The sequence below is a fragment of the Canis lupus genome, chromosome 4 (assembly GCF_048164855.1).
Source record: "Canis lupus baileyi chromosome 4, mCanLup2.hap1, whole genome shotgun sequence".
Classification (NCBI taxonomy): Eukaryota; Metazoa; Chordata; class Mammalia; order Carnivora; family Canidae; genus Canis; species Canis lupus.
The window spans coordinates 33,370,138-33,393,263 of NC_132841.1; the positions used below are offsets into that span (position 1 = coordinate 33,370,138).

The following is a 23,126-nucleotide window of genomic DNA, read 5'->3' on the forward strand; positions in this document are numbered from 1 at the left end:
AGAAATAGAACATTACCAAAACCCCAAACAGAAGCATCCACTGTCCCTCATTTTTAATGACTATTGATTTTTGAAAACAGATTCGTTTCTTTATGTTTGAACTTTATATAAGTGAAATTATTTATACTCTATTGTATTTGGCTTCTTTTGCTCAACATTTTGTAAGTCATCCATTTTCTGCATTCATTCACATTGCTATAAATAAGAATATTACGTGATGTGAATATACACAGTTTATTTGTTCTACAGTTAATATTTAGCAGTTTTTTAGTTGGGATTATTATGAATAATGCTGCTATAATATTGGTGAACATATGTGATATGTGCACTTTTGTTGTGTCTATGTGAGTGGAATGGCTGACTCATAAAGTATGTAGATATTCAGCTTTAGTATGTAGTACAAAAACAGTTTTCCAAAGTGGTTATGCTCATCCATTTTCTTGCCTCTCATTTCTTTTTATTATTTTCCCTGTTTGCTTTTATCACATTATCATTGTCAGCGTCTCTTTGACCCTAGGGTAGGAAGTGAAGACTCTTAAAATGGAATAATGAGAAGAGCATGATGACACCTCTGACATTTTCTTTGGGATTGTAAAATAATTGATCCTGATGATTCATACCCTATCTACCTGTTTGGGGGATAAAAATAAATGTATAATTGTGTTTTATGAACTGTCAAGTGTAAATACAAATGTTTTATTTAATTATTTCCTTTCACCTTCAATGTTGAGAATAAAACCAGCAATTTTTCCCTCATATAATGCTCCTGTCTGCCCTCTACCATCACTCTTGCTCTCTGTGTGAGTGTGTGTGTGTGCGTGTGTGCGTTTAGGAGCAGTGGTGGCAGCAGCAGCAACCTAGGTGAGTGTACTGAATTAAGGAGCTGCTGAAATAATGCCTTTTGATTGTGGAGAACCACAGAAAAGCCAGGGAACGCATGCTTCTCTATCTCCAGACTTCTTTCATCATTCCAGGAGAAAAAAAAAGTTTATGAAATCTACATGGAAAGCACATATACAACATAAGGGTACGGTTAAATGAGTAATGTGAACAGGTTTATACTTAATACCCAGGCTAATAAATGAGGCATTGAGAAGCTCCTGTATATTCCTTCCTGATGGCAGTGCCGTCTCTTCCAGAATCTAGCATTTCCCTTGTCTGTTAATTTTTAACCATCTATATTTGTAGTCCTGTGGATACTAGTTTTGCTTCTTCTTCTTTTTTTTTAAGATTTTATTTATCCATTTGTGAGAGAGAGAGCACACACATGAATGGGGAGGCAGGGAGAGGGAGAAGCAGGCTCCCCATGGAGCAGGGAGCCCAATGCGAGACTTCATCCCAGGACCCCAGGATCATGACCCCAGCTGAAGGCAGACACTTAACCAACTGAGCCACCCAGGAACCTCAGTTTTACTTCTTTTAAACTTTATATAAATGAAATTATACTAAAAGTGTTTCTCTGTGACTTCTTTTATTTATCATTTTAAGGTTCATTTATACTTGTGTTCTGTTTCGTAAATTTTCATTTCTGATTTTATGAACAAACAATAATTTCTTTGCCCATTTTACTCTTGGTGTACATTTTATTTCTTTCCAATATACTTTTTTTTTTTTTTTGCTGTCACAAATAATATGAACGTTTTCCTTGTACATGTGTGAAAACTTCTGAATAAATTAAGAGTGGAATTTCTGATCATGGAACACAGAAATATTGTACTCAAGAAATTTCATACTATTTCCCAAAATTGTTCAATGTGTTTCACTCCCCTTAAGTAGTATATACTGTTTTCCATTGTTCTACATCTGTTCAACATTTGGTATTATCCAACTTCTTAATTTTTCATGTGATGGGAATATAGTGATATTTAATTATGGTTTTATTCTGCATTTCCCTGACTAGTAATAAAGTTGAGCTTCTTTGTGTATTTATGGAATATTTGTGCTTGGTCATGCCTTTTATCTCTGTTTTAGAGTTTTTTGTATATTCTAAATGTAAGTATTTAGTTATATGTCTTCGCTTCTGTAGCCTCCTTTTTCATTCTGTGTTATCTTCTCATAAACAAATATTATCAATTCTAATATAATTGAGTTTATCAGACTATTTTTTGTGGTTTTCTCTTTCGGAAATCTTTAAGAAATCTCTTCTTCCCCTGAGATTATAGACATAATCTCCCTTACTTTTCTAAAAATAATAAGTTTTGACCTTCTCAATTAAATTGCAAAGACTTTGTATTTGATTTCAGTGTGTGTAAGTATGAGATAGAGATTGACTTTTTTTTTTTTTTAAGATTTTATTTATTTATTCATGAGAGACACAGAGAGACAGAGACACAGGCAGAGGGAGAAGCAGGCTCCACGCGGGGAGCCCAAGGTGCGACTCGATCCAGGGACTCCAGGATCATGCCTTGAGCCAAAGGCAGATGCTTAACCGCTGAGCTACCCAGGCATCCCTCATTTTTTTTCTATATGAATAATCATAGAGTGGGTCCAGTACTAAAACTATTAAGAGTCCACTCTTTTTCCTCTGACATGCAGTGCTGGTCCATATATGTGATACTATCCCTGTTTCAAGAAACACAATCTAACTTTTATAGTAGGGCTTGATAATGCATTATCATGGTTCCCTATCTTGTTCTTCTGCTTAAGTATCTTAACTATGCTAAAGTCTTTTGTTTTTTCATAAAATGTTGGAATCATTTTGTTGAGTCCTATGAAAATTGTTTTGGGATTTTAATGGGAATAACAATGAACTGATAATAGATCAAATTTCAGAAAGAATTAACATCTTACAATATTTAGACTTACTATCCAAAACCATGATATACAGGTCCATTGATTCAGTTTTAAGAGGTATTTTTAATAAAGTTTTATAGTTTTATTTTAAAAACTTGTATAATTTTTTTAGATTTATTTCCAGTTCTTAGAAGTTTTTGTTGCTATTTTAAGTCCTATCATTTTCTAATGGATTGTTACTGGTTTACAGAAATGCAATAGACTCTTGATATAAAGAGTTTGTATCCAGCAACCTAGATACAGTTATTACTTATTTGATAATTTATCCATAGATTTATTTGGAATTTTTTATTTATATTATCATATAATCTGCAATAATGACAGTTCTTTTTCCTTCTCAGTGTTTGTATTTTTCCTTGCTTTATGTGCTGGCTGGGAACTCCAGTTTAATACTGAATTGTTCCTGTTTTGCTTCAAACTTAACAGGAGTGCTTTCAATGTTTGAATGTTAAGCATGACATTTTACTGTATCCCTTTTTGTGGATACCCTTTATGAGGTGAAGGAAATGTGTTTTTTATTTTGTTTTTAATGTTTAAAAAAAAAACCATTCTCCTTCTTACAAAAACATTTTAAGTACTTTCTTCATTTCATATTTCTTCCCCTGAACAGTATGAGAGTAAGTTGCTTGCTGAAGTACATCACTGCCAAATATTAAATGTATATTTCCTACAAATAAAGATTTTCTCTTGTGTAGCCACAATGTAGTCATCAAAATCAGGGAGTGAACACCGATGCATTATTACCATGTAATCTTCACAGCTTGCCATTAGTTATGTCCACTATAGCAAAAAGATCCAGTTTAGAATCACATACTGTTTTTAATTGTCATTGTCTCTGGTTTTCTTCAAACTGCAATACTTCCTCAGTTTTCCCTTAGCTTTGATGACCTTGACACTTTTTAATATTATAGGCCAATTATTCTGCAGAATGCCCCTCAGTTTGGGTGTGTCTGTGTAGCCATATGATTCAGGTTCTACATCTTCAATAGGGATGTCACAGAAACAGCGCTGCATTGTTCTCATTGCCTTTTGCTCATTGTCAGGTGGCTCATGATTTTGGTTTTCTCGTTAGTGATACTACCTTTCATGACTTGATAAAGGTATTGTCTGCTAGGCTTCTCAACTGTAACATTACTCTTTTCCCCTTTATTAGTATTTTGTTGGGAAGAATTTTGAAACTATATAAATATTGTATTCCTTGTTATATTTCCATATAATCCAGTGATTTATTTATTATAATTATGCATATACTCATAGTTCCTTATTTTATGTCATCAATCTGTGAATATAATTTATTTTGATGCTCACACTGTCCATGATTTGGAATTTGAGAACTCTTTTGGGTTGGCTTCTTTTGTATTTTTGACTTGTACCCATCATTCTTTGAATACTTTTTTGGAAATGTAAGATATCCCATTCTAATTAAATATTTTCCCTATTCCGAGGATCCCTGGGTGGCTCAGCGGTTTAGCGCCTTTCTTTGGCCCAGGGCGCGATCCCGGGGTCCCGGGATCGGGTCCCGCATCGGGCTCCTGGCATGGAGCCTGTGTCTGCCTGTGTCTCTGCCTCTCTCTCCTCTCTCTATGACTATCATGAGTAAATTAAAAAATTCTTTAAAAAAATAAATAAATAAATAAAATCTTTAAAAAAAAATATTTTCCCTATTCCTGTCTGGAAACAGCCATTTTTTCAAGGAACCCTGGTTACTTCTAGTGGAGAATGATATTTAGAAGCCAAGATCTGGGGGCTAGGTGTGCTTATTGTTAATGACTTGTCAGTGCCCTTAAGCCCTCTCAGGGCCTGTGAGTATGCGTGGATGTATTTGTGGGTGTTTATATGGATACTTCTGACTATATTTCTGTATCTGTCTCTATGTATTGAAGCTGTGGGTTTATTCTCATAAGCTTAATTCCAATGTAAATACAGCATTTCTCTTTTTCTGTGTTTATAATTCTCTCCTCCAACAGTGAGAACTTTTTTTTTTTCTTTAATATGTTTATTCATTTCATCAATCCTCTGTGTTCACCTTCCTTACTCTGCTTGGGCTCTGATGCCTTGTCATCCAGCCCCATGGATTTGGACACTCCTTACCAGTCTCACTCTCCATTTGGATGCTTCCTTACTCTGCTTGGGCTTGATACCATATGTCCATTGATACCTGCACATGGACACCTTTCTTGTCCTAGTTGGTTCTGACACCTGACACTAGTTCTTTTCCTGTAGATGCCCTCTTCATGCTGTTTGAGTTCTAGTAGTCCTCTGCCAGGCCACACCATGTGTGTGTGCCCACCTCAGTCTGCTTGGTTCCTGGCAGTCCATTCCAGGCTGCCCATTAGTGCATGTGCCCTTCTCATTCTACTCAGGCTTGACTCTGCTATCACATGGTCCCCTCCTCCCTCTGTGAATGTCTTTTTTACTCCTGTGGACTCTGACATGCCTGGTAAGCTGCCCCTCTGCAGGAACATATTCTTTACGTAGGCTCTTTTAGGGTAGAGACTTATCTTGCTCTGTCTCGCCTAATGGCTTGTTCAGGAAGGGAAAAGATAGTGAAGAGGAAGAAGGAGCAAGTTAGAAAAAGAAATTATATCAGCTTCATTAAGGTATAATTACATTCAAATAAAGTACACCCATTTTCTTTATACAGTTTACATTTTTAAAAAATTTTTATTTATTTATGATAGTCACAGAGAGAGAGAGAGAGAGAGAGAGAGAGAGGCAGAGACATAGGCAGAAGGAGAAGCAGGTTCCATGCACCGGGAGCCCGACGTGGGATTCGATCCCGGGTCTCCAGGATCGTGTCCTGGGCCAAAGGCAGGCGCTAAACCGCTGCGCCACCCAGGGATCCCTATACAGTTTACATTTTGATAAATATGTCTACATTTGTAGATAAAGGGTATTTTTATAGCTGCAGAAATCCTCTTATTTCCCTTTGGAGACTCTCAAACCTGTCCCAGGCAGCCATTGCTCTGCTTACTGTTACTAAGTTTGGTCTTTTCTAGAAATGTATCTAAATGAGATCATCCAATGTGTACTCTTTTTGTTTCTGGGTTCTTTCACGAACGATCATGGTTTTGATATTCATCTATGTTATTGAGGTTATCAGTAATTCATTCCTTTTTATTACTGAAGAGCATTTTGTTGTGTGTGTATACATATACACATATATAGATACTACAACTTTGATTTTACTCATTTACCTGTTGATAGACCTTTGAGTTGTTTTTAGTTGTGGGATAATTGGGATAATGCTGAATTTCTAGATATTAATGATGAAAATTAACAAAAATGAATGTAATTTCAAAAAATAATAATGTGAATTTAGACCAGTTCTTCCACTTGTTTGTTGTGTGGTCTTGGACAAATTACCTATAAAAGATACAGAGAATATAATAGCTCCTATTTTGGGACTGTTGTAAAGAATACATGAGGAAATTTGGACAAAGTGCTAAGCATAATCTCTGATACATGGAAAACAATGAATAAATGTGAGGTATTACTAACAATATATAAGATGTGTAAAATAAAAAATGTGAAGGTCAGGGATTTTTAATTGCTTGCATTGCTTAAAATTTTATGTGGCTACTCAAAAAGCTAATTCCATTTACTTTAGTATTCATTTAATTAGTGTTATTCCATCATTTAGTATATTTTATTAAGCATCTGTTGAGTACTAAGACTATAGTAATAATGAAGATAAAAAGAAAGGTGGCACAATTCTTGTCTTTTTTTTTTTTTAAGATTTTATTTATTTATTCATGAGAGACAGAGAGAGAGAGGCAGAGACACAGGCAGAGGGAGAAGCAGGCTCCGTGCAGGGAGCCCGACGTGGGACTTGATCCCGGGTCTCCAGGATAACGCCCTGGGCCGAAGGCAGTGCTAAACTGCTGAGCCACCAGGGCTGCCCACAATTCTTGTCTTTTATGTAGTGTTTTCTTCTTAAAATTATACATTACAACTGGCTAGTGGGTTTTGAAATAAATTTTGACCACTGTAACTAGAATTTTTTCCTAATAAAATAGTCTAGGCACTATCAGGGGGCATCACATGTAGCAATGACAAATATCGCTTTTGAATTTGTTTTTAATGTGATATTTATAACTGTCCACTATCTGTTCATACATCTTATTTAGATATATACACACATACATGCACACATATTCATGAATATGTATACTTGGTATGATATAAATATACTTCTTATTGTGGGTTATGGTTTCCCCCAAAATAAACCTGTTCTAATACATAAACAATGCTATACTTAAAACTCCAAGATTATAAACCATAGATTTAAATAGAAAATAATGAAATGATTGCTGCATCAATAAAACATTAAATCATTGGTAAATACTCTAAAAGATGTTTGTGACATTTTATAAAGACTCCTGCAGAATTTTGTATAAAAGAGTTGAAGGAAATACGTATGTTCTATAAGAAGACTAAGTTTTGCTAAGTGTTGCAAAAATTAACTTACTCCTACGGATATTAATATTGTAACCAAGACAGCTACCTAATAGTCTAGAAAAACGTATAAGCATTAAATAATTATAAAAATGTTGTGTTACAAAGGACAAAAGATAAGTTACAAACTGAATAAATGGTTGGAACTTAATAGTTCTTCCCAGTACTATTTTTATAGATGTAATATCATTTTAGTCAAAATCAAAACACCTTTATTTGTGGTATTCATGAAAGTGGCTCCAAAATTGTTAACACCAAAGAGCTTATTCTTTGCATTCTTTGAAAAAGACATGAAAAAGACAAAAAGAGAAAGGGGGGTGGGAGGGAACTCTTTAGAGCAGGATATAGTACTGACACAAATAGAAACATAAAACAGCAGAAAAAAATAGAAAATGCAGACACATGGGCTGAAGGATCTACTAAAAAACAATTGGACACAGTAGGATTATAAAGTAAATGTTGAGGAAAAACTCATATAGAAGCAGTTATTTAAAAAAAGAAGCAGTTATTTAGTTCATGCTATAGTAAACAGATGATTTAAAGAGTTTATTTTTTAAATTAAAGTAGAAGAAATTTATAACTAACATTTTCAAGTGACAAAAGGAACATATAGGAAAGGATATCCTGACTCTGATACATACAATTTGGTTCAATATGAAAGTCTAAACAGAAGAAATTTGAAAATAGTGTTTGCTTACAATATTACTAGTCTATCCGTATATAACAATTTGAATGCCAGATTTTTATGTTTTAAAAATATCTTTTTTTCCACCCATTTGTTAGGATCCCCTCATCTCTGAAGCACTTATTGAAAATCAGGCTTTATACGTTTCTATTTTAGAAATCCTCTCAAATATAGCTTGAATGATTAGATGTTAAATCCCGTAGGTGAATTACAGCATAACTCAAAAATTATTCTCCGTGCACATTGTAGAGTCTATGTGATGTGATTGTTCATCCATATACTTTTGTTTTTAAAAAGAGCAACTTTTCAAAAAGAAAATGAAAAAATCAATCTCTCCTCTTCCTCTACTCCCTTTCCTAGGATGCCTCTTGTGATTATGTTGTAGCATATCTGAAAAACAAGGCAGCTTTGTTGACATCACTGATGATGCTTGTCAGCAGAGATTGGTCAACGCTGCCAAACTTTTTTGTTAGTCATTTCAAGTGTCTATGTCCATTGCAGCTGCTCTGGAACTTCTAGGAAGATCCCAGATTTTGCAAACTCATGGAAGAACCACCTGGGTAAGATGGAGTTTGTTATAGGGTTTTCCAATAAGTTAATATGTGGAAGATTCATAATATTAGAACAAAAGTTTATCTTGATGCTATGTCAAAACAGAAAAGTGGAAGATGACTTGCAGACAGCGGTCTCCTAATGCTCTTAGAATAAAGGAAAGTTTATTTATCTTTTTGAATCTTTAATAAAATGTGAATGGCATTTGAGTTAAGGTAAATTGTATTTAGAGTTCAAAAATCCTAACTAGAACCCATAGAAACTGCTGAGACACTTTACTCAATAAAGCAACCTAGTATACATGGACAGTCCGTTAACTATGAATTGCTTATTTTTTGTGTAGTAGTGTGTTATGGTTATTAGTATTTTGCATCTGTGCATTTGTTAAATATGTTTATGCAAAATATTAAGGACTGACAGCATTGTTCAATAAATGTTAGTTTCTTAGTGTATGTAATATGAAGCACAAACATCACATGCATGATTTTTACTCAGTTTTTTAAAAAGAGAAAATTTTCTATCCATTCCCCCTCTAATGCTTAAAGAAGCTCTTCCCAATTTTGCTTTGGACACTTTTTATTTGAGTCAAGGTTTAATAGTATTACCATTGGTTAGTGTCAGTTATTTGGAGGGGAGATGGTTTTATTAATTGATTCAGTTGGAGATTTTATTCATGATCTCTAAGCTCTTGTGCTTTGATGGAAATAAATTTTTCCCTCTTTGATTGCCTAAATCTAGATTGCTAGACAGTTTATGTTTTAAAAAATTGGATTTTTTTTCTTTGAGGCATTGTAAATAACTTAAACATTAGTAACTCTCAATTGTTTTGGCCTATATTATAAATTTATTTCATTTAGAATAATATTTTTTTATTTTTCAAAAATAGTGGTTTGTGTATGTGCTTTCATTTTGTATTGATTCCTAATCTTGGTACATTAACAATAAAGGATATTAACAATAAAGGATATCTATCTGATACAAGTTCTTTGGAATGTGTCGATGTTTGCTTTTGTATCCTAAAGCAGGAGCTAGAAAACTTTTCCTTAGAAGGCCAGCCACATTTTAGCTTTTTCCTTTTCTTTTTTTTATTATTATTTTTTAATTTATTCATGAGAGACACAGAGAGAGAGAGAGAGAGAGAGAGAGAGAGAGGCAGAGACACAGGCAGAGGGAGAAGCAGGCTCCATGCAGAGAGCCTGATGTGGGACTCCATCCCAGGACTCTGGGATCATGCCCTGGGGCTGAAGGCGGTGCTAAACCACTGAGCCACCGGGGCTGCCCCACATTTTAGCTTTTTTGGGCAAGAAGCAAAATTGCAGCTCTTAGTCGATATTTATAAAATCATTTAAAATTCAATCATTTAAAAATGTAAAAGCCATTCTTAGCTCATGGACTATAATAAAAATAGACCTCTGGCTGGATTTGTCCTGTGGACCATAATTTATTATTCCCTGGCTTACAGTATGCTCAATTTTTGTGACTTTCTATGTCTGTTTGTAAAGAACATATATTCTCTACATTTAAGGTAGCAGTATGTCTATTATATTAAGCTTTTTAATTGTATTATTTGCACCTTATCCTTACTAAAGTTTTCTCTTTGATCTGTGAGTTTCTTAGAGTAGTGTTAGTTTCCTGCTATAATTATAGATTTTTCAATTTATTCTTTTAATGCTATCAATTTTTGTTTTAGTGTCTTTAGGCTGTTATTTAGGTATATAAATGTTTGGAATTGGCACATCATCTTGGTGGAGTATTTCTTTGATCACTAAAATCTTTTTTTATCCTCATTAATACTTTTTAATTCTACCTTGCCTCTTGTGTTATAGTAATATTCTATCAGGTTTTTTTTTAAGATTTTATTTATTTATTCATGAAAGGCACAGATTGAGAGAGAGGCAGAGACAGAGGCAGAAGGAGAAGCAGGCTCCCTGCAGGGACTCAATCCCAGGACCCTGGGGTCATGCCCTGGGCTGAAGGCGGTGCCGAACTGCTGGGCCACCCGAGCGTCCCTGTCTATATTCTATCAGTTTTATTTTTCTTGTGATTGTTAAGATTTATCTGGTGTTACTGTCTCCTTTTGTTTGCTTTTAGTTTTTTTTTTTTTTTTTTTTTAAGTCTGGTCTTTTATTAATTTTCTAGGGCTGCCATAATAAAGTACAACAAGCTGGGGGGCCATATAACAACAGAAATCTGTTCTCACAGTTCTGGAGGCTAGAAATCTGAAATCAAGGTGTTTTTAGGGCCATGTGCTCTGAAGGCTCTAGGAGATGAATCTTTTTTTGCTTCTTTAGCTTTTTTGGTTGCTAGCAATTGAGGGCATCCTTTGCCTTGTAGGTGCATGACACCTATCTCTGCCTCCTATTTTCACATGACCTTCACATTACCTATATGTCTGTGTGTCAAATTTCTCTCTTATAAAGACACCAGTCATATTGGATTTAAGCTTGATGCTAATCCATTATGACCTCAACTTGATGATGACATTTGCAAAAACCTTATTTCCAGGTGAAGTCACAGTCACAAGTTTTGGATTGGCGTGGATTTCTAGGGGGCACTGTTCAATCTAGTACAGCTATTTTGAGGTGTAACTTCCATACACTAAAATCTAAAATTCAGCCTTTTTCATTGTATAGTCTGTAAACTTTGCAAATCCGTACAATTACATAGCTGTTACAGTCCCCCAAATTCCTTTTTTTTTTTTTTTTTCAAACTTTTGCAGTCAATCCCTATATCCACTGCTAGCTCCCGGCAAGCACTGGATCTTTTTTATGTCTCTGTAGTTTTAGTTTTTCAAGCCTATCACATAAATGGAATCATATCTAGTCCCTTGACTCTGGCTTTTTTTCACTTACCATAATTAATTCTAAATTCATTTGTGCTGTCCTCATATTGCTGATCTTTTCCTGCTTTTTGCTGAGTAATATTCCACCATATCCATGTATCATAATTTGTTAATTTATTTACCAGTTGAAGGATTCTTGTGCCACTTTCCAGTTTTTGGCATTTATGAATAAAGCTGCTATAAATATTTCTGCACAGGTTTTCATGTGCACATGTTTTCATTTCTCTTGGGTAAATACCTTGTTGTAGGATTATTGGGTTATACGGTAAGTATATATTTAACTTAAGAAACTGCTGAAACTGTTTTCCAAAGTGGCTATCTGATTTTATATTCCTACCAGCGATTGATTAATGAAAGTTGTAGTTGTTTTGCATCTTTGTGCCTGTTTTTCAAAAGCCATTCATGTAGATGTGCAGTGGTATCCACTGTGAATTGAATTTGCATTTGCCTGAAGACTAATGATGTTGAGCATATTTTCACGTACCTAATTTGCTATTTGTGTGTCTTCCTTGGTGTCTGTCATTTTGCCCATGAACAAAAATGTTGTCTTATTGATTTTTGATAGTTCTTTATGTATTTCTATGTAAGTACTTAAGCAGACATGAAAATGATGAAACAAACGAATACTGAAAAAAATGGAATTTGCTTTTTAGGTAACTAGAATAGTGAGTTAATGAAGTCCGTTATAAACCCTAAAGCTTCATATTATTATTATTTTTATTGTTACTATTGTTTAAAAAATAGCTAACAGTTTATATTCTTTTTTTTTTAAGGTTTTATTTATTTATTCATGATAGACATAGAGCAAGAGAGGCAGAGACACAGGCAGAGGGAGAAGCAGCCTCCATGCCGGGAGCCTGATGCGGGACTCAATCCCGTGACTCCAGGATCGCGCCCTGGGCCAAAGGCAGGCGCTAAACTGCTGAGCCACCCAGGGATCCCCAACAGTTTATATTCTATAAGTTAGACACTATGCTCATTATTTTACTTGAATTATTGCAAATATTTTCTTCCAGTTCATAGCTTCTCTTTTTATTCTGTTAATAGTTTTTTAAAGAGCAGAAATTCTTCTCTTAAAGTCAGATATCAGTATTATGGTCATATCTGTGGTATCATATTTAAGAAATCTTTATCCAACCCAAAATTACAAAAATTTTTCTGTTTATTTGAAGAATTTTTGTGGTTTTAAGTTTAACATACAGGTCTACAGACTGTTTTGAGAATTTTTATATATGCTGTGAGGTATGAGTGAAGTTTATTTTATTGCATATGGATATTTTAGTACTATTTGTTGAAAAGGCTTTCTTTATTGAATTGCTTTGGTACTTTTCTCAGAAATGCCTTTAAACATATATGTGGGCCTATTGCAGAACTCTGATTTGTTCCTTTGATCAATGTTTGTCCTTTTGCCAATATCACTTTCTCTTGATTACTATAGCTTTATAGTAAGTCTTGAAGTAGTATGATGTCTCTCAACTTTATTTTCAAAGTTTGTTTTAGTTCTATTACCATACCATATAAATTTTAGAGGCAGCTTTTCTATTATTGCAAAAAATTCTAGGAATTTGGTGGAGTTGGGGTACTCATCTGTAGTTGAATTTGTAAAAGAATTGACATTTCAAAACTACTAAGTCTTTAAATTCATTAATAGAGTATACCTCTCCATTTATTTGTCATCTCTGATTTCTTCCATTGATTTTTTAAATAGAGAGTTTGTCTATATTTTGTTATATTTGTACCTAAATATTTCCTTTTTTAAAATTTTGGATTTTTATTTTTCCCCTTGATTTTATTTCTTGGATTTTGGTTTAATGTATGTAAATAGAAGTCATTTTTCTAAATTTCAATTTTCAGTTATTCTTCACCATAGAAATAGTAGATTTTTGTATATTGATCTTGTTTTGTGACATTCTTAAATTCATGTATTCTAGTAATAGTATTGTAGATACTTTAGAATTGCTACAGCTAAAATTATATTACCTGAAGATGGTTTCATTTCTTCTTTCCTAATTGTCTTTTGTATTTTTATTTTTCTTGTCTTACTGCACTGAATACAATTTTATTTATTTACTTATTCAAATAATATGCCATAAACTCCAGTACAACAGAATGCCTTGTTCCTGGTTTTACGGCTAAAACTTTCAGTTTTTCACCTAATATGATGTTTTTTTATTTTTTTATTTTTAATTTTATTTATTTATTTATTTATGATAGTCACATAGAGAGAGAGAGGCAGAGACACAGGCAGAGGGAGAAGCAGGCTCCATGCATGGGATTTGATCCCGGGTCTCCAGGATCGCGCCCTGGGCCAAAGGCAGGCGATAAACCGCTGCGCCACCCAGGGATCCCAGATACGATGTTAATTCTGAGGGTCATTTAGATGGATTTTATCAGGTTGAGCAAGTTCCCTTCTGTTCCTAATTTGCTGAGGTTTTGTCCATGAATGAATGCTGAATTTTGCCAGAAACTTTTTCTGTATCTTTTGGGATAATCATATAGATATCTCTTGATATGTGGAATCACATTGCTTTTTAACTATTGAATAAGTTTTACCTTCCAAAGATCAACTTAACTTGTTCATGATCGTTTTTCCCTTTTTATATATTGTTGAATTTTATTTAAAGATATTTTGTTAAGGGCTTTTGTGTCTATTCATGAGAGATATTGATCTGTAAGTCTTCTTTTTTTTTTTTTTTTCTTTTTTAGAGAGGGAGAAAATGGGAGGGGCAAAGGGAGAGGGAGAGAGAGAGAGAATCTTAAAAAGGCTCCATGCCCAACTCAGAGTTTGACATGGGGCTAGGTCTCACAACCCTGAGATCATGACCCCCAGACAAAATCAAAAGTTGGATGCATCAAGGCTCATTAACTTGATTTGATTGATTTTCTAATTTAATTTGATTTATGTTTTCTCTAAGAATATATAGAAATGATATTATTCCTTAAACTTTGGAAGACTTTGCTAAGAAAACATCTGGCCTTCAGTATTTCTTTTACAGAAAGCTTAAATTGTGAATTAACTTTATTAATAATAATCACAGATCTACTCAGATTGTTTCTTTTGGGTGAGTTTTGATAGTTTGTGGTTTTTGAATAATTTCTTCATTTGATGTAAGTTGTCAAATTTGTGTGTATAGAGTCACTCATAGTATTATTGCCTTATTTACTTTTTTTTTAAGATTTTATTTATTTGAGAGAGGGAGAGAGCGAGACAAAGGAGGAGTGGGGTTGAGGGGAGAAGGAGAAGCAGGCTCTCTGCTGAGCAGGGAGCCCAATTTGGGGGCTCAGTCCTTGGACCCTGGAATCATGACCAGAGCTGAGGCCAGATGCTTAACCGACTGAGCCAGTTGGTTTTCCACCTTACTTATTACTTTTAAAGCCTGAGACATCTGTAGTGATATCCCCGGTTTCATTCCTGGTATATGCTTTCTTTGTCCTGGTATGTATCTGATTTGTGCCTTCTAACTTTGTTCTTTGGCAGTTTTACAATTGTCAAATAATTAGTTTTTGGTTTCATTGCTTTCTTTCTATTTCTTGATTTTCAATTTCATTTAATTTGTGCTCTTTATTATTATTTTTTCTTTCTGCTTGTTCTGGATTTATTTTGCTTCAGTTGTGCATTTGACACCTTTGTTTTATTCTAAGCATTTCTACAGTAATTTTCCCTCTAAGCATTGCTTTAGTTGAATTCCACAAATTTTGATAATGTGGTAACTTCATTTTCCTTCAAATCAGAATAATACCTTATTTGTCTTCAGGTTTCTTCTTTGACCCATGGATGATTTGGAAATTTATTATTTGCTTTCTAAGAGTTTGAAGATTTCTAATTAAATTCCCTTGTGTTCAGAGAGCATGCTTTGTCTATTTTCTATTCTTTTAAAATGAGCTTCTCAAATATGTAATTTATGTCTTTCACCATATTTGAGGTGTTTTTATCCATTATTTCTTCAAACATTTTTTTCTGCCCCCCACCCTTCCTTCTGTGACTTTAATGGTGTGAATATTACATCTTTCCTTCTTGTCCCATAGCTCCTTCAGTAGGCTCCGTTTTATTTTTCTCCTTTTTTCTTTTTTCTCTTCATTGTTCAAATTGCATGATTTCTGTTGATCTGTCTTCAAGTTCAGTCTGTCATCTCAAATGCTGTTATTTAGTCCTGCTAGTGCATTTTAAAATTTAGTTATTGAATCTTTGTAGTTTTAAATTTTGTATGTGTTTCCACTTGATATATTGTTTCTTTGGTGAGACTTTCTCTTTTCATTTCCTTCAAGACTTCTTACTTCTGGAGAATTTTTGTAATAGCCCTTTTAGAATCTCTTTCAATGAATTCCAACCTCTGTCTTGTTTTGGCATTGGTGTTTGTTGATTGTCTTTTCTTGTGTAAATTGAGATTCTCCCTGTTGTTTGTAGGTTGAGTAATTTTGGATTATATCTTAAATCTTTGCATGGTTTGCTGTGAGACACTTAATTTTGTTTAAATGTTATGGAGAATATTGTGGTTCTTGGGGTTTTTGCTTTTGTTTTTTGTTTTTATTTTAAAGCAGGTAAATACTCTGGGTTCAGGCTAGAAGTTCCAGCTGGCCAGCCACGTTTGGGTTATGGTCATAATGTCAGTTCTATTTCAAAGGTTTTGTGCCATACTTCTCAGATCTGTTCTTAGTATACATCTTTCAGAGGCTAGATTGGGTCTGGGCAATGTTATTTCTCAGTCTTTAATATACTGTTTAGGATCAGATTCAAGCCAAGTGCTGCTGAGGTGTGAACCTAGAAATTTACATACAGCTTTCTGGAGTCACTTTCCTGTGCTGGTACTTCATGATCTCCCAGATATTTTTACCTGGGGTTCCCATTTTTGTTCCTCCACCCTTAAAGCTGGTGTTTTATTTTTCCTGTTCTGCTGCTTGCTTTCCACAGTTATACCCATGTCCAAGGCAAAAGTGGTGTATACTTGTGTTGTGTCCCATTCTTTAGGGTTCCTGCTTTGCAATGGGCAGGAAGATGATGGAGATGTTTGGAAATAAGTCAGATTTTACAGTTCCTTTTATTCTCAAATAAATAGTTAGATGTGGGGTTGTCTTTATAGGTCAAGTCGTTTACGACAGAGATGAACTTTTTACTGAGATGAATCTTGTAAAATTTCTTTCTTTTTTCTTTTAAACGTTTAAAGAGGCATTTTAAAAACATTTGTTATTCACTAGGACATTGCCTCCACTCTTATGTCAAATTCTTTGTCTTCATATAACAGCACAATAAAAATATATTTATTGTATAAATTTGACAGATCCTTATTTTTTGCTGTCAATCAGTATTACCTATTGAACTTTACTAAATACACATTTGTAGACCCCACACCTAGAGATTCTGGTTCATTTGGTATACAGTAAATAAAAAAGAAAATGACCTACATGATTATGTCTTATACTTTAGCACTCTTGTTTTAATACAGGACATTTCTATGGTCTAAGAGATTTTCTCAGGATAGTTATGTCTGAGGAAGATTGTGATGGCAGTGATCTTGAAGCTTGTTGATTCAGTAGGTGTCCCAAGGCAGCTGGATACCATCTGAACAAACCAGGTGTCCGGCCACATTTGTGCTGCCTTGGTCAGGGGCTCAATCCCTCACCATTATTCCAGACATATTCTTTACTGATCCATCTTTCTTGAAATTGTCTGTGAATTATTTAATATGTCATTTCTTAGTTGGTTATTACTAACCAATACAGCAAGAGGTAGACCTTAATTCTTATCTTGTCATTTTCTTTATTGCATTTAAGGAGAAGAAGTTTGATTTTTTTTTCAAATTCTGTTGAAGTATAGCGTACATCCAGTAAGGTACTTAAGGTATACCAATCTTAAGTGTGCAGCTTAAACTTTTCATATGTACCTACTCACATAACCACCATACAGTCAAGACATATCCGGCATCCTAGTAGGTTTCCTAATGCTCTTTCCCAGTCAATAGCCCCTTTCCCCTGAGTCAACACCTGTTCTGATTTCTAACACCATAAATTAGTTTTTTCTGCTATCAGGCTTTGTATAAATATAGTCCTGCAATATGTATACTCTTGTCTAATACTTTTGATCGAATGACTTTTGTGGTCAATCCTTGTTGAGGTATTGTTTCTGACTTAGAAAACAACATACTCAAAACCGTATCTAAACCAAAGCACATATAATTTGACTTTCATTTTGCTTTTTGTAGTTAAGATAATCTTCAAATTTTATAGGAAATTTTCCATATTCTTTTTCCTACTCTAAAACTTTCAAGGGCTTTTTATTTCATCCACTCATGTAGTGTCTGTTATTTATTTGCACAAATTATTCTTGCCCTAGCACTCTTCTTTCCCTCTTCCACATTGTCTTCTACCTCTGTGTAGGTATAAAAAGAAGATTTCTAAAATTTAATTCCTGTTCTTTGCCATGGTAGCATTTGGTCGGGGTGAATTCAGGTTGAAATGAGTGTCAGCAATTACTCTATTAATCTCATGTTTTCCTTCTCTTCTCTCTGTAGCATGATGGAAGTGGTTCGCTGCATGATATTCAGCTATCATTGCCATCCAGTCCAGAACCAGAAGATGGTGATCAAATATATAAGGTATAAATAGTAGTCATGCTAAATTTTTCAAAATTCTTTTTTATTACTAAAATTACAAAGCAGTAACCATTAAAACATTTAGCAGTAAATGTATCAAAACCTGAAGCTTTGCTGTGTTGAGTTTTAATCAGGTCTACTTTTAACTTTTGTTACCTTATAAAGTGTTATCACTGTAGTATTTGAATTTGAATTTATTTTATCAGTTGGATTATTATTTGTCTCTATTCAGGATTCTTTTTCTTAAATCAATAAGTTATTACATTTTAAAATTATTTTTTATAATTATGAATAAGTTTTTAAAATATAACTACCAATCAAAATGATTAACAGGTACTTCTCACATAGAATCACAACACTGAAGATATAGACTGAAAATGAGATTAACTCATCTTTTTTCATGTGTAAAAATACAATTATAGGGATCCCTGGGTGGCGCAGCGGTTTAGCGCCTGCCTTTGGCCCAGGGCGCGATCCTGGAGGCCCTGGATCGAATCCCACGTCGGGCTCCCGGTGCATGGAGCCTGCTTCTCCCTCTGCCTGTGTCTCTGCCTCTCTCTCTCTCTCTCTCTCTCTCTCTCACTGTGTGCCTATCATAAATAAATAAAAATAAAAAAATACAATTATAGAATACGGATGCATTTTAGTGTTTGAAAGTATATTTTTATAATTCTCATTTTTTGTTTATTTATTTATTTTTAAAGATTTTATTTATTTATTCATGAGAGACCCAGAGAGAGAGGCAGAGCCAGGCAGCAGGAGATAGGCCCCCTGTAGGGAGCCCAATGCGGAACTCGATCCCAGGACCCTGGGATCACGACCTGAGCCAAAGGCAGACGCTCAGCTGCTGAGCTACTCAGGCACCCCTCATTTTTAGTTTAAAAAAGCTTTTTTTTGGGGGGGCAGTTATTTCTGAAGTACATGAAAGTATTCTTGATTTAATGTTTCCAAGTTAAAATTGATTCTTTTACATTCTATTTTCAGGGTTTGGTAGTCAACAAACAATCTTGAAGTACTGGTTGCTTACAATGACAAAACTGTATTTTTCACTTGTTATTTTTTAACATGTTGCATACTGGCTATAGATCAGCTGGAATTCTATGCTGCTGCTTCATTCTGGGACCCAGGTTGAAGGATTAGCCCCTACCCTGGGACATGTTTTTGTAGCTAAGGGAGAAGATCATTGGCATAACCACATTTGGATTCTGCTTGCATGTTACATATTTCACTTCCAAATCAAGTCAAGTAGCCAACCCTGGCATTAGAGATCAGAGAAGCATGATTTTCTCATAGGATATGGGGTGACTTACTGGGAACAATATTGTCTATAAAACAACCAAAAAATCAAAAGAATAAAGCATTAGTAGTCACGTCTGGTTTTGTAGTTTTGGTGTTTCAACATGTTATCTTACCTGTTCTTGCAAATTTCTTCCTGTCTCTGTGCTTTCTTCCATCCTGTTGTGAGTATAGTATTCTAAATCAGCAAATCTGCAGTAGGACAGGTCTTTTTTAAAAAAAAAAAAAAAAAAAACTTTTACATATATAGTGGTTGAGAACCATTGACTTAGGTGATCTCTGATCATCTCTCAATTTTAAGGTTTGTGACTGACATTTTCAAAGTAAAGTGGACTTTTTCTGCATTCTTTTGTGAAAAATTTTGCATATAAAGAAATAATTTTTAAAGAAAAAAATTTAATTCCAACTTTTTTACACAACTAGTGTCAATTTTTTTCTGTGTTCCTTTTAGTTTGTCTATATATTTAATGTTACGTGGTAGACATATCATTACATGATATTTATTTATTTTTCCTTCCAAGTCATTCCTAGTTTTCCTTTTCGAAGGTGAGATGCTGTAGCTGATTCTGCTCCAGTATACTAGACTCTCTTGCATGTCAAATTCCCAGTTATGTCCCCTTCTTGTCCAAGAGGGTTTAGCAGTGTAGTTTTAAATGATACAAATATGGTGACTTGTGTCATTGGAAATTTAGGGTCTAAAATCTCTACTGGACCTGCCATGTCTCTAATCTTTTTTATCTCAGGACAGCTCCCTCTCCCATTCCCCCTGATGAGCTAGTCTCAATATTGACCACTCTCTTCAAGCCTCATTATCGGCCACTCTTCTCCATTTCTGCAGGTGGCCTTGTGTTCATCAAGCAAGATCTGGTACATGCCTTCCTGCCCTCTGACTTACCTGTATCTGTTATCATTCTCATTCACTTTGCTCCAGTTACAGGGCAAAAATAGCCACTATATACTATAGAAGACCATTCTTTGTTAGGTTCTTGGCTATCTTCTGCTGCTATTAAGGACCTAACTACCTCCTCTTCTCTCATCTCTCTTCATTGTGCTTTCTCTACTTTCTCTTTATCCTCAGTTTATAAATTTCTGTATTTTATCTATCATAAACCAAATAAACCTTCCTTGACTCTCCTTAAACCTTTTTCCAGTTAACCTGGAAACCTGGAAAAATGAAAGCAGCTACTGGTTTTAATGCTATAGACATTTGGGGTGACTGTTGTCTTAAAAGCTTTATCCTTGATTTTTATGTCATTCTCTCTAAAACTCCTTATATTCCTCAACATTTTCCCATTTTCCCTTTTCTTTCTAGGTTCCTTCTCTTCTTTAGGATATAGATTTATATCTTTTATCTGGTTCTTTTTGAACTTTTTACTGTCATGATTTCCATATATGACATATCTTTTGATAACATAAAATTTCTTCTTCATACTTAGTAATCCAGTTGCCCTGTGGACATTTCCACTGTGTCCCACCCACAGGTATCTCTAATAGTATATCTAAAACTCACAGATATTCCTCTTTGGATATATTTCTCTTCTTTTATTCTCTCTCTCTTTCTTTCTTTTTTTTTTTTTTTTTTTCAGTGACACAACTAATCACCATATCACCCTAGAAATAGAGGTAGGAAGCTAGAAATATATGTCTTACTCTTGACTGCCCCTTGTACTTTTTGTTTCACATGAAGAGAATCACCAAAATCTCCTAATTTTGATTCCTGCTCTTCTTCCTTCTTCTCCCTATTATCACTCTATCGGGTCAGGCTCCTTTTGTCATCTGGAGTATTACATCTTGGTAACAAGTTCCCTAGCCTAATTGTGTTGTCGCTGTCAAGTTTATCCTCCGAACAGCTGTCAAATCCATCTCCAATGCACTGGCACTCCCCTGGCTTATTAGGCCATGCTTGGTATTCATGGCTGTCTATGATTGGGCCCTTGCCTAATTTACTGATCACATTAGTACCTGTTGTTCACTACAGCCTTTGTGCAGCGACATCACTGCTTGTAATTCTCCAAATATGGTATGCTAGGCTTGCCTTCGTCTCTGTATTGTTGTATAATACAGAGGACTGTATAATCTCTGTATTGTAATACAACAATACAGAGTATCTCTGTATCTGAGAATCTCTTACTCTAAAATCCAAAGCCTGATACACTTCTGTGTCTTTGGAACTCATTCTCATCCTTTAAGGCTTCCCTGGAGTTACCCATTTCCTGATATGTTCTCCTTTGCCCATCATTATGTGTAAAATCCTTAGAGCAGTGCCTATACTCTATACATGTTGGCTCTTAATATGTTATCACATTGTATTTCGATTTTATTTTCAAGTCTATTTCTGCCAACACTGGCAGAACCTAGTAGTGCCTGAATGATGGCTATGTTGTATTTCAGTAGCCCCCCCCCCCCTTTGAGACAATTGTGAATTTGTAAACTTTTAGATAATACCTTGTCATAGGTTTTTCCATACTTAGGATTGTTTCTTTGTGTGAGATAATTGAATCAGAATGCAAGCATTTTTATGACTCTTCTGTGTATAGCCATGTGTTTCCCAGAAAGGCTAGTTTTGATGTCTGATAATGTACCATTCTTTTCCTGCAATTTTGTTAATCACATTGAGTATTTCTCCCCCCAACTTAATACCCATAAAATAATACCTTAATTCTTGAATTTGTATTTCTTCAACAAGTCAGATACAACATTTTGCTAATTATCTGTATATTGGTGAGTACTGGTTTATTAGTCTTGGGGCCTAGAAAATGATCCTTTTATGTTTGAACAGGCTCTTCATATACTTGAGTATAAATCCTTTATCATATTTGCATAGGTTTTCACCAGCTTTTAGCTTTAACATTAATTGTATGGATGCTTTAAAATTTTATATAATCAAATATACTTCTTATATCTTAATAGCTTTGTTTGTCACATAGCTTAAAAGTGTATCCTTCATAATCTGCAGTCTGTCTCTTTTTTTGGTCTTGATTTATAATTAAAAAAAGTTAAACTCTTTGAATTGGAATGGAAATCATTTTTTACTTATAATAAACAGTCTTGCTCCAGTTGACAGTATATACATAACAGCATTACAAAAATATTTTCTTCCCCATTGTTTGTGATACTTATGTGATATGTTAAAGCCTTTGTGAAATGTCTCTTTCTGATCTCATTAAAGAGACTGAGATTTTGTGTTTGTTCCCAATGTATTTGCTAGAGTTGACATCCTTTGCTCAGTAACAACATATTATAATTATTTGCTTACATATTTTTCTCTCTGGAAATATATATCATTCACATATATATCCTAATTTCCTTGCTGGTGTTATTTCCTCAGTATATATTTCTGGATAATCGAATAGTAGTAAGTACAATGAACTAACTATAAGGTAATGATACTTTACACCTGGAAATGTAACCAGATTCCAGCTTAACTTGATAGTAGGTTTCCATTTAATACTATTAGGAATTTCTTATAAACTAAATTGACAGGGTATTTTGTCTTTGAGTAAGGCAGTTTTCAGGAAAGTAGCTCATGGAAAAAGAATCTCGCTATTACCCTGTTTATCCTTTTGCTGATTACTGAGCCAGCTGTGAAATGGCTCTTTGCCTTTAATTATGCTGCTGTTCCTTCTGTTTGTTGTGCCCTGCATTGTTTTTGATAGGCAACTCTCATACATCCCTTTTAAATTTATCTGAAGTTACTGTTTTGTCTGTAATATATTTTACTATATGGCCTATGTCCCAGTGTCCTTATCTGTAAAAGGGGGATATAATACTATCTACCTCAGGGTCTCAGGTTTGTACTCAGGATCAAATGCTTAGATATTTAAAAGTACCTGATAAGTACTTAATGAATGTTAGCTGTATTGCTACTGTTACTCATTTTTTACATTTTTGAACTCTATTACACTATGAATTC

General features: G+C 34.4%; 1 protein-coding gene across 14 annotated transcripts in view; it reads left to right on the plus strand.

The window, feature by feature from the left end:
- The window catches only part of CCSER2 (coiled-coil serine rich protein 2), a 186,022-nt gene that overhangs the window by 121,029 nt on the left and 41,867 nt on the right, over positions 1-23,126 (plus strand). For all 14 annotated transcript variants that reach the window (XR_012029669.1, XR_012029668.1, XR_012029667.1 and 11 more), the window contains one exon: positions 17,837-17,920. Coding sequence is in view for 11 of the 14 variants with exons in the window: in XM_072823823.1 (XP_072679924.1) it covers positions 17,837-17,920 (84 nt within the window). In the remaining 3 variants the exon portion in view is untranslated. The remainder of the gene's footprint in view (positions 1-17,836; positions 17,921-23,126) is intronic.